Raw genomic sequence first — 12,336 nt, 5'->3', positions numbered from 1 at the left:
GAGAAGCAGGCCGGCAGGAAGAATTAGTCAAATAAAAGGAGAATGACTTTTAAGACCAAAACTTTTAGAATATTGTGGTTTGACCCTTTGCATAATGCAACTCTGAGGAAATGTGTAAAAAATATGATTAGCTATACATATATATATATATATATATATATTGTTATTATCGTTTAAAATGCTATGATGATTGTTGAAATATCAATTTAAGAGAAAAGAATAGTGGAGGAATAAGAGACAAGACAGTTAACGTCGGCGTTTTAAATCTTCATTTAATTTTTCTTAGCTAGCAATACTATGTAGTTACTCGACATAAATGTGCTCTACTGTGGGTCCAAAATATTTTCTCATTCTTCTTTTTTCTGCTAGAAACAATCAAGAATGAATTTCAAAGCCGATTCTGACAGTGACGGAGCCAGGAATTTTTTTTTGGGGGGCCAAAATTTTTTCCTAATAAAATTATCTTAATATATTATGTTCAAAATAATTTTCTTCTATTTAAATATATCACATCTAAAAATATCAAATATTAAATTTAATTATAAAGGTACGTCTATTCATCAATATGCAATACAGTCATAACAAAAATTAACAAAAAAGATAACCTTTGATTAAATATCTTATAGCATCACAAACCATCCAATTTGCACATTATGAGAAGACACTCTCCAATATGTCACCTATGCAATATATATATATATATATATATATATATATATATACAACCATGTAATATAAATGTAACTATTTTCAATTGAAAAAAGATAAAAGTTATGTTAACATACTTCGAAATTTCAACATCTTTTCTTAAAAGTAAATTGAGCTCTACACTCTTTCATAGAACTAAATTCATCTATGATTGAATCACTGCTAAATTTTTCAGCAACTTCCTTTTCTATATACACAGTTAGACAATCATTCAAGAAATTATCTTCCATCTTGTTTTGGAGTTTTGTCTTGATTATTTTCATAATTGAAAATGTCCACTCTGTAATTGCAGTTGATACAAGAAGAGTAAGAACAAGTCTAATCAATCTATCAATAAGAGGATATATTACTGATTTTCTTGTCTTCACCAAGCCTTGGCATAACTCATGAATACCAGATAATTCTTGCAATTCAGGATGATTTGAAATGTCGAGTTCAAAATGTTGAAGTTCTATTCTTAGACGTACTAGTTCTTGCTCCATAAAATCATTCGGATAGAACTTCTCTGCAAGTTTACAAATATCATCAATCTTGAGCAGCATAAATCCATTTCTAGGATCTAAAGCAGTACTCAAAACAAGCAATTCCACGGTATGATCATTAAACTTGCTATGTAACTCTCGCAATTGTTGCAAGAAATATATCCATTCGATAATAATGCTCCACACTAATCTCATCATGATGACTTCAAGATCTACCACGTCTTGCAATATATTGAGCATTCATACATGGGATATCAATTTGATGTTGCTCAAAAAATAATTTAACTTTCACCAAAAAATCATCCCATCCTGAATCTCGAAAATTCTTCAGTAGCTTTGTTGTGCTTGAGACAAGATATATTGCATTCAAAATATCTTGAAATTTACGTTGCAATGCTATACAAAAAAGATGAGTAATTTCCACAATATCTTTCACAAGATGCAAAGTGAAAACAAACTTAAAAGATAACAACTGATTCAAAACAAAATTTGCATCTCCACATAGAGAGTATGAACCTCCATCTACTGCAATGTTACTTAAAACCACACAAGTAGCATTGAACATTTTTAGTAAACTAGAAATAGAATCCAAATGAGAACCCCAACGAGTATCTCCAGCTCGTTTTAAAGTGCCAATTTGATTAAGCCCCATTCCAGTTTCAAGTTCACCATTAGCAATCTTAGTAGCAACTTCAATTGCTTGAGCCTCCTTTAATTCATCATTACATTTGCTAGATGTAGTAACAATGTTGATAATGAAAACTAAATTGGAGAAGAATTGGTGAACAGAAGCTACTTCTCTAGAAGCTGCAACTAAAGCAAATTGAAGCCTATGAGCCAAACAATGAATGTAATAGGCATATGGACATTCATGGCAAATTAAAGTTTGCAAGCCATTCCATTCAAAGATGACTAATATATATATATATCAACTTTCATAATATAAACTAAAATTGTAAAAATTTAGGGGGGGCCAATTTTATTTTACACACATATTTACATATTATGAATTAAAATTCTCAAAACTTAGGGGGGGCCATGGCCCCCCTCTGCCCCCCCTTGGCTCCATCATTGACCCATTCTGACTTCTTTTTTCATAACAATCGATATTGTAAATATAAAATATGCCTATGATTCAACTGGCAATTGCTGCACCGTCACCTAGATCGAATTGTGACGTCAATTTGATTGCAGCCCTGAATGCGATTTTGAATACATGAAATAATTAAAGCTAAATTGTTTTCCAAATGAGGGTTAAGGTCATAGTCCGGCTCTGATTAACTATCCACCGCAAGGCCACTTAGAATCATCAAATGAAATGAATATGCGCTGAGAAGACATTGGCTTAGTGGCTAAATTTGAAGGTTGAGACCCTAAATATAGAGCTTTTACGTTCTAATTTCCCTTTTTCCCTCACTACTTCTTAAACCCCCATACCTCCCTTGTTAGGAAAAAAAATGAAATGAATACGTTCACCTCATTTTGTTGTTAGTGATATGCTCATATTCTCTACTTTGATACGGTAATACGAAGTTTAATCGAACCTATAGGATTTTAATACAGCAATTCCCACTCTTCGGCCTTTATGGCATGCCAATTTTAAATAGTCACACGAAATCGACAACAAAATTAAGCATAGCAATTGCAACGTTTAGCCAAATTGGTAAAAACCGCTCCACTCAAAGGGCCATAGTTTTGCTCTATACTTAAAAAGGACTACCATGTAACAACTTAATTAATCTGCCTGCTCTCAAAAAAAATTTTGTTTTTGAAACTCTCTATGATTCTTGAATAACAATTCATTTTGATTTGTTCCCTATTTTGTTGCCATTTGCCAATAGTCCAGTACTCCCTTTTGTCTCCCTGGAAGTTTTAGTCTTCAGATTTATTTTAAAAAATAATAATAATAAACCATTGAGACGACTAATGAGTATTCAAATTTAAAACAACTATGCACATTCCTTTGTAATTTATTAGGTCTTGCTTTTCGGCTAATCTGAATTTTACACAAAGTCACGGGGCATCAATTGGATATTGTGGAATAATAGGGGGATTGTGTGATAAAATTTTAGAACAACGGACTCGTATAGTAATTTACCATAATTTATCCCATTCTGTATGTTGACTTCATGACTTCTGGTTTTAATTTATTAATTTATTTTTCACCTAACAAATATCATATTTCAGCGGAGCTCCCACGATTGGCTGAAAAGACAGCTTGGAGTTTGGATTAAAGTGCTCAAAACATAAAGGGAATAAGATATATTTAAGGATAAATTTAGGGATAATTTTAGAAACCGCTCAAAACATAAAGGGAATAAGATATATTTAAGGATAAATTTAGGGATAATTTTAGAAACCGCTCTTGAGGTTTCATGAAATATCACCTAGCTCCCCTAAACTTTTCAAAATCTCACGTAGCACCCTTGAAGTGATAGTAGGGACATATACTAATATCAAATGTGATGAATTGTCAAAAATACCCTCATATTTAAATTTTATAAACTTGTTTTTCTTTTCCTAAATTTCCAACTTTTCTTTAACAATGTCTATACAAACAAACAAACAAACATACATACATACATACATATATATATACGTGTGTGTGTGTGTATGTATAATTGAATTGCAAATATCAATAAAATATAGGATTTAATCAATGAAATATTTAACGCATTTGGAGAAGAATAGTTGCAGGTTCTTTTTATTTTTTTCTTTTTTTTTGATGTTTCACAACTTTATTTATTTATTCCTATTCATGTAGAGCGCAAGAGAAATAAAGTAATTAAAACTTCGGACTACAATTTTTCAAATTCTGACTTTTTCTATAATAAAATTTTCATATTTCGCACCCATAAAAAAAGTCTGTCTATTTTGAGTAAATTCTTTGTATGATATTGAAGTTGAATTTCATCTATTACTAAGTTTTGTTTGCTCAAATATATGATTTTACATGCTAATTACCTTCAACGCTATGAAGGGGTTCTATTTGTAAAAATGGTTTAAAAAATAATATTTGCTTTTACCATCTCTTCTTATTGTGGAAGTGACTATTGACTGTAACATAAAATCTTACCAATTTTCATCTCCTTTCTTTTAAAATGGTTCTGATTTAGTACTTTTTTTTTTTTCTTGGTTTGTAAAATGTCCATTTTTTATAGTCTAAGGGTATTAAAGGCACTAAAATAATCTCTCTTCTCAAACATGAATTTTTTAATATTACTTTGGTTAGAAGGGCTTCCAATTTTACCAAAATGTCAATTCGAGGGGTGCTAAGTGAAATTTTGAAAACCTCAAGGAAGCTAGGTGATATTTCATAAAATCTCAGGGGAGGTTTACGAAATTTTCCCATAAATTTAACATACTTGGAAAGAAAACAAAGTTTGGTCATATTTTTCCTCGAGAAAGATTATCTGCCATCGTCATGGCATAGGTCATCTAGTTTGTATATTTGTTTGGATAATGCTTTTTTTTAGTAAGATTTATTTGTTTACATTATCAACACATTTTTCAATCATTTTTTTTATCTTATATTCATCACATCAAAAAAGAGTATTGTGCATATTTTTTTCAAAAATTATATGTCAAATAATCTCCTATCCAAACACATAGTTTGACTCATTCCATGTTCCAGATTTTTCCCATGTAATAATTGAATTTTTAGGTATTAAAATCAGAGGATTGTTGAAATTTATGCTAACCCTGTACTTAAGATTGATTTCGTCTAAAATATTCGATTTTGCAAATTCCATATCTTTCTTTAGCGAATTCATGATTTTCACTTTTTGTGTTGATTTTGAGATATATAATACTTGCATGTTCTAAGTGCAATTTTTTCCCCCTAACACGTTCTAGCATATGAGAATTTTTCAGCCACACAATTCAATTCCTAAATCTAACAGTGAGAGGCTCTATAAATCTTCCCCTAGCCATCCCCAATGATTAATCGCAGTGTCACAGCTAATTAATGCTCTACTCTTTCAACCTCTTGTCACTTTCAATAGTTTCTTCTACCTGCTCCCATTATGACTTGCCTTCAATAACTGCTGACACAGCTTGGTTGTTGCTAGTACAATCTTAAACAATTTGTTGAAATTGACTTCTAGTCTTCTGGGACATCTACTAACCGTGCAAATTTCCTAAGCTGTCTCTGTCCACTTTAGCTGTCACGCACTGTGTTTATGTTACACGTACCAAAAAGCTCGAAATTGTTCTACAGTACGAGATTTGGATATTTAACTCCAAATCAACACGAAATTCTTTCCTAATTTTGTAGCCCCATCTTAGTTTTTTTTTTTTCATATAATGATTACGAGTAAGCTATGAAGGTTAAATCAATACATGATACTACACCTCAATAGCATTGCTTAATTGAAGTTTGGTCTTGTTTAATCGAATCATAACTCATGATTTCCACCTAAAACTCACATAAATGTCACATAAATTTTATTCAGTTCCACCTCATTCCGACACTCAATACAGCCATGTTCATAAAATTTTCCAGGTTTAGTGTACTTGAGAATTCTTTTTTTAAAAAAAATACTTAAGAATTATCCACATTTGAAAGTGTTGTTTATATGTGCTTTAAATGTCACGTCTTCTGTGTTCACACATGTATCACTTTTTTAAAAAGGGAGGGATGAGATATAAAAAATGAGGAAGGAGAGAGGAGATTTGAACACATATAACGTTTTGCTAAAACGTTATCAAAATTAGTCATTCTGTACAAAAATAATTGTTCAGAAATTTACTTACCAAAAAAAAAAATAACTGTTCAACATTTTAAAGCACATAAAAATTTATCCTTTAATTAAAATTTCCACTCTATGTTTGTTTTTCCGATAGGGTTTATACAAAGTTCGAATATCCTTTTAATTCTGTGACAAAATTGTTCTAATTAAATTGCCTTAAAGGTCCAGTTAAATTAAATTGGCTTGGAGGTCCTCAATTGCACCAAAAAAAAAAAAAAACTTCGCTCTAAATTCCGAAATATATAGAAATAGGCTCCAAATTCTCCTGTACTCTCTTATCACATGGTAACATAGAAACTTGTACCGAGTCAATCAAGTAATAAACGGATAGCCGTGCAGACGCACAAAACCAAGGTTATCATCGCCCCAACTTGAATATAAATATGCACACAACAAAGGTAGAAATCTCACAAGAAAACCAACAAAACAAAAAACACGTGGAAACCACCTATGTATCAATGTTTACAGTGTATTCTTCTTGTCTTCTTCTTCTTCTTCTTGTAGTAGCAGTATCATGGAAAGCTTTGAACTGGGTATGGTTTAGACCGAAGAAGCTGGAGAAACGTCTGAAAGAGCAAGGTTTCCGGGGAAACCCTTACAAGCTGCTCCATGGAGACTTCAAAGAGATGTCGACCCTGTACACAGAAGCCCAATCCAAGAATCTTAATCTCTCCGACGACATCGTACCAAGAGTTATTCCTCAATATCTTGGAGCCGTTAAGAAATATGGTAGTATTTATTGTTCTTGTCAACTCTGCTTCCATCTCTTTGCCTCGTAACCTCTTTTGCCCCTCGTATGATCTCCATTTTTTTTTTTCCTTTTTTCTGCTTTTGGTTAGATAGAATATCATTTACCTCCTGATGTATTTCGTGCTTAAATACGAGTAATATTATAGTATTAGGGTATATGATTTCCCTTTCAGCTTTTGTATTTTAGGATGGTCGTTTTTCTTGGTCTTTTTGTATTTTTTTTTCCGTTTGTTATTGTTTTACAACTTGGAATTGTCATAAAGGGCCTCAATACAGCTGATATTTATTATTTCGTCCTACTAGAATATGGACATCCTAATAATTAATTGATTATCAGTAATTATGCATGTCATTTGACAATGAAGATTGAATCTTGAATTTGAAATCAATTATGATCAGATTAAATAAGCAATCAAATGATCAAATAAACAAAACGAGGATTATTTTAGTTCCGACAAAAATCTATGCTCCCAATAAACTTTAGACTTCAAGTTTCCTTTCTTGTTTCCTTTTAATTTCTATTTTTGGTTTGTTTGTTTTACTATCTTTGTGAATCTTTTTTCAATTCTTTTTTCGATAAAGTGCACTATAACCCCCCAAACTACAAAAATTCTCATAGAAACCATTCATTTTTTTTTGAGTCAATTAACCCATTATAGTACTCAAAAGTTTCAATCAGTCCATCCCGTCAACATCTCCCGCCAAGCTAATGGATGTGTGCAATTTGGCAGGAACAAAAATGACATTTTGTCTCATCCATCTTTTCCAATCGTTTAAAACCAAATTCTCAAGGTTTTGGGAGCTAACTTGATGAGAATGAAGAATTTTAGTCGATTAGGGAGGTGGATGAGAAGAAATGTCAATTTTATCCTTGACAATTGCTCGTACTTGACATTCTGAATAGATTTCCAGTTAACTTAATCGAAGATTTTGAATCACTTTAAATAGTTTATTAGGTTGATTGATGCAAAAAAAGAAAAAAAAAGTTTTGTAGAACTTGAATTATTTTAATACTTTGGCCTTGTATTTTTATTTTTTGAAACACTTGATTTTATTATCCTTTCCTAGTGGAAGGCATTTAACTATTTATACTTTCCAGTTTTGGGCTCCTAATCCAAGCGGCTCTGACTTCCAGGTAAAAATACATATTTATGGTTTGGGCCGAGACCTGCCGTGGTGATCATGGACCCTAATCTAATAAAGGCAGTTACACAAAAGGTTGATGTTTTCCGGAAGCTCCGTGTTCATCCACTCGGCAGATTACTGGCTCTAGGACTAGTGAGCTATGAGGGAGAAAAATGGGCCAAACAGAGAAAGCTCCTCAACCCAGCTTTCCACGTTGAGAAATTGAAGGTTTTCTTCTCTCTAATTTAATCATTTTATGGGGTTTCAAATTCATATGATGTGGTATTCATTCAACTCCGTCTGTGTATACACTGACTGACTGACAGTGTAGAAAAGATTAATCTTTTTTTTTTTGAACGGATGACCTGTAAATACTCATTAGTGCGAGTAAATTATAGTAAAATTATAGTAAAATTATCATATAAATTCACACACACACACTTATTATATCCTAAAATTGAAAACACTCTCTGCATTGGACAGTCCTTGGTAAATTGCATCATTTATTTACTAAGTAGCCTTCAATGTGGAGTAGTTTCTTTCACTGATTTTCTTTTATTTTATGGATAAACAGCTTATGCTCCCAGCCTTCTATAAAAGTGCAAGTGAGATGGTGACGAAATGGGAGAATGTTATTTCACCAAAGGGGTTGGCTGAAGTGGATGTTTGGCCCAATCTTCAGGCTCTTACCAGCGATGCAATTTCTCGTACAGCATTTGGCAGCAACTATGAAGAAGGAAGAAGGATCTTTGAGCTCCAGAGAGAGCAAACTGAGCATTTGATGCAGGCAGCACGGTCGGTGTACATCAACATCCCAGGATTTAGGTAGATTGATCATGAATTCTTGAGCGCTGTAGAAAATTGTGACTCCTAGAAATCAATGCTTTGAAAATCATGATTGGACAATAATCATGAAAGACTGCCTTAGATGGGCATTTTAACATTTGAGATGCGCCTAAGTGATTTAAAAATGGAGCCAAAAACATTGCTGCAAACATAGTTTGTTCTTGCTTTTTTTTTTTTTGGCTAAACTATGATCTTTGTTAGGTTCTTGCCAACCAAGAGGAACAGAAGAATGAAACAAATTACCAGAGAAGTTAATGGTTCAGTAAGGGAAATGATCAACACAAGAAGAAAGGCAATGAGAGCAGGAGAAGCCGGCTCTGATGACTTGTTGGGATTAATGCTTCAATCCAATTCTCAAGAAATCGAGAAGCATGGAAACAAGGACTTTGGTATGACTACCGAAGAAATTGTTGATGAGTGCAAGCTGTTCTATTTGGCTGGCCAGGAGACTACTTCAGGGCTACTCGTTTGGACAATGGTCTTACTCTGCAGGTACCCTGAATGGCAGGCACGTGCTAGAGAGGAGGTCCTGCAACAATTTGGAACTAAGGATCCGGACTTTGAGGGGTTAAATCACCTCAAAATTGTAAGCCAATCTTTTTCTTTGAAAAACATAAAATTAGCAATGATCATTTCATTGATTTGAAAATTGCACTAATGGCAGGAGAGACATACTAACGAAGTTCATCGAAGCTTCTCATCTACATAGACATCCCAATTACGCTCACATTTTTTTTTTGGTCCCCTTCTCATAGGTCACCATGATCTTGCATGAGGTTTTAAGGTTGTATCCACCAGTGCCTATAATGAGTCGAGGAACTACTCAAGAAACTAAATTAGGAAATTTAACTCTCCCGGCTGGAGTGCAAATCACGTTGCCAATAATGCTGATGCATCATGACCCTGATATATGGGGCGAGGACGTGAAGGAATTCAAGCCTGAGAGGTTTGCTGAAGGAGTATCACATGCAACAAAGGGCCAGGTTGCATACTTTCCATTTGGCTGGGGACCTCGCATTTGCATTGGACAAAATTTTGCCATGTTGGAAGCAAAATTGGCAATGTCTATGATTCTGCATCGCTTCTCCTTGGAACTCTCACCATCTTATACTCATGCTCCTGGAACGGCTACAGCACTAATTCAACCCCAGTATGGAGCTCACTTGATTTTGCAGAAGATAATATAGTTTTTGTTGTTTCATATATATGACTTGACTTGCTAGCCCGGTATGTGGCAGCAGATTATCTTTTAACGAAATAAAGCACCATCTTCTATGCTTAACTTTGCTTGTAAACTAGTTTAAGTCCCGCCCAGTTCGGTATGTCAATGGATCTGTATGAATATAGCAGTACAGATTCACGTAATGTATTTCTCACGGCAAATTAAGAGAGAAATATTACATCTGCTTGTTTAATTTTGCAAGAGATCTTTCCTTTTTCTTTGATAATGGAGAAAACAAATGGCTTGTCATGGCTTAAAATCATTTAACAGCTGTTCTCAAACATTAATCAGTAGTCTGTAAATCTTATTAGCTAGTATTCAAAAATATTTCTTCGTGGTAAGTGGATCTCCAATGCAGCTTAGACAAGACGAAATTCTGTGCGATTACAAGAGAAATTATTGAAGAGTGTAAGCTGTTGTATTCAGCATCTGCCCAGACTAGCAAGAACGTGCTAGAGAATAGATTTTGCAACACATTGCTGGGACCAAAAATATCACAATTTGATGGTCTGTATAACCTAAAAGATTTTCAGTCAATTATATACCAAAATCCATGGCATATTGTACGTAAAAGAACTTTTAACCTAAAAGATATAAGTCAACTCATGATAGGTTGCAGCTTCTCATATGCCAATAAATTGTCTTAAGTAGTCTCCTTCCATTTCTCACATATCACAATGATCTTGCATGAGGTTTTAAGGCTATACTCACCATTTTTTCTTCCTGGTCAAACATTTGTTGAAGAAATTAAACTACAGAGAATCTAATTATCTCAGTTGAGTTGACTTTATTTGCAAAATTTTTAATCACCATGAATTTGTTGGAGATTTTCAAAAGATGAAAGGTCTCAAGGTTCACAAAATAACAAAATTTGTGGCTGTTCATTCAAGTGTGAAGTACTACAATTAATCATTAAAGTACTATTAGAATAGAAGTAACTCCTTTAGTAATGAGAGGTCATCACTTGGATGATTATAACCAACATGTGACATCTCTTAATCTATAAAGAGATCAATCCAAGGCTGATTTGCTGCAGAAAATCGTCCTATCACATTACTAGATATTCCGTAAAAGAAACAAAAAATATGAAGAAAATTTTCATAGTGACATGTTGGGTTTACTTCTAGAACCCAACTTCAAGGAGATCCAAGAACATGGGAATGAAAGGTTTGGGATGACTTCTGAAGAGGTCATTCAGGAGTGCAAGCTGTTCTTTTTTGCTGGACATGAGACAACTGCAATCTTGCTTGTGTGGACGCTAATTTTGTTGAGCAAGCATTCAGACTGGCAAGCTCGTGCTAGGGATGGGATTCTTCAGGTCTTTGGCAACAATATACCGGATTTTGAAGATTTAAATTGGCTGAAAATTGTAAGTAGCTTCAATTTATCAAGAGGATAAGCTCTGATGACAGAATAGTTTGATATTATTCAAGAATTTCAGTTTTGTATCACCAATCTGCAGTGACTAAACTCGAATATCATGAATGTTGGCCACATTTCAGACTTGTTTTTTAGGTTCTCTTTTGATGAATAATTAGTTTCGTGGGTTCGGATGCAGAAGACTTCATAAGGAATATCATAGCTTAACATTCCATTCACTCAGGACACGTTTTACTTTTGCCATTACCTGAAGCACAACGATATCCGAGTGTAGTGTAATGTTTCTGCTTTCTAGTAGGCACCAGCTATTAGTTGACATTGTCTGGATACTTATCTTACAATTTTCTTCTCTTGGAACGAAGTTCACACTCCATTTAAGCATCGGTTTGTAATTCTTCTTTTACAGGTGACTATGATCCTTAATGAGGTTCCAAGACTATATACACCAGGAGTTATGATTTCCCGGAGGGTTAACCAAGACACTAAATTAGGGGAACTATCTCCACCTGCTGGAATGATTGTCTTGATGCCTTCAATCTTGCTACATCATGATCCAAGTTTATGGGGTGATGATGCAAAGGAATTCAACCCGGAGAGATTTAGCGAGGGAGTTGCAAAGGCTACTAAGGGCCAGCAGTGTTTTCTGCCATTTGGTGGGGGACCTCGGATATGCATTGGGCAAAACTTTGCTCTGCTTGAAGCAAATATGGCATTAGCTCTAATTTTACAGCGCTTTTCCTTTGAGCTTTCTCCATTGTATACGCATGCCCCATACTTGTTTCGTACCCTGCTTCAACCTCAGTATGGTGCTCAGTTGATTATGAAGAAACTGTAATATAAAACTGTTATCTGAATCCAGGACTTGAACTATGTCTGTGTGTTATTGATTATGTGACTGAACTTCTGTAATTGCTACATGTTGCTTATCTTGCTAGCCTTTTAGGTTGCTGCTTCTGTAAGGTTTAACAAACTTTTGGTGCAATTACAAGAAGATTTTGGAGTTATTGCTATTTTGCAAAGTATTAATGTTAATAGGTTAAAAAGGACAAATGTTAATGTTCTGGGATTTCTT

General features: G+C 33.9%; 2 protein-coding genes across 2 annotated transcripts; both read left to right on the top strand.

Annotated features, from left to right (window-relative positions):
* Positions 1–6,415: 6,415 nt before the first annotated feature.
* LOC113772103 (cytochrome P450 CYP72A219-like) lies at positions 6,416–10,077 on the top strand. The gene is made up of 5 exons (XM_027316654.1): positions 6,416–6,670; positions 7,827–8,044; positions 8,391–8,641; positions 8,864–9,248; positions 9,418–10,077. The coding sequence occupies exons 1-5, from the start codon at positions 6,568–6,570 to the stop codon at positions 9,847–9,849; spliced, it is 1,389 nt and encodes a 462-aa protein (XP_027172455.1). The 5' UTR covers positions 6,416–6,567; the 3' UTR covers positions 9,850–10,077.
* A 915-nt stretch (positions 10,078–10,992) lies between these two features.
* Positions 10,993–12,099, top strand: LOC113771835 (cytochrome P450 CYP72A219-like). Its single transcript, XM_027316389.1, has 2 exons — positions 10,993–11,253; positions 11,671–12,099. The coding sequence occupies exons 1-2, from the start codon at positions 10,993–10,995 to the stop codon at positions 12,097–12,099; spliced, it is 690 nt and encodes a 229-aa protein (XP_027172190.1).
* Positions 12,100–12,336: the final 237 nt, after the last annotated feature.

Source organism: Coffea eugenioides, chromosome 5 (assembly GCF_003713205.1).
Source record: "Coffea eugenioides isolate CCC68of chromosome 5, Ceug_1.0, whole genome shotgun sequence".
Lineage (NCBI taxonomy): Eukaryota > Viridiplantae > Streptophyta > Magnoliopsida > Gentianales > Rubiaceae > Coffea > Coffea eugenioides.
Note: the sequence above shows the minus strand (reverse complement) of the source record. Positions and strands in the feature narration are given on the sequence as shown.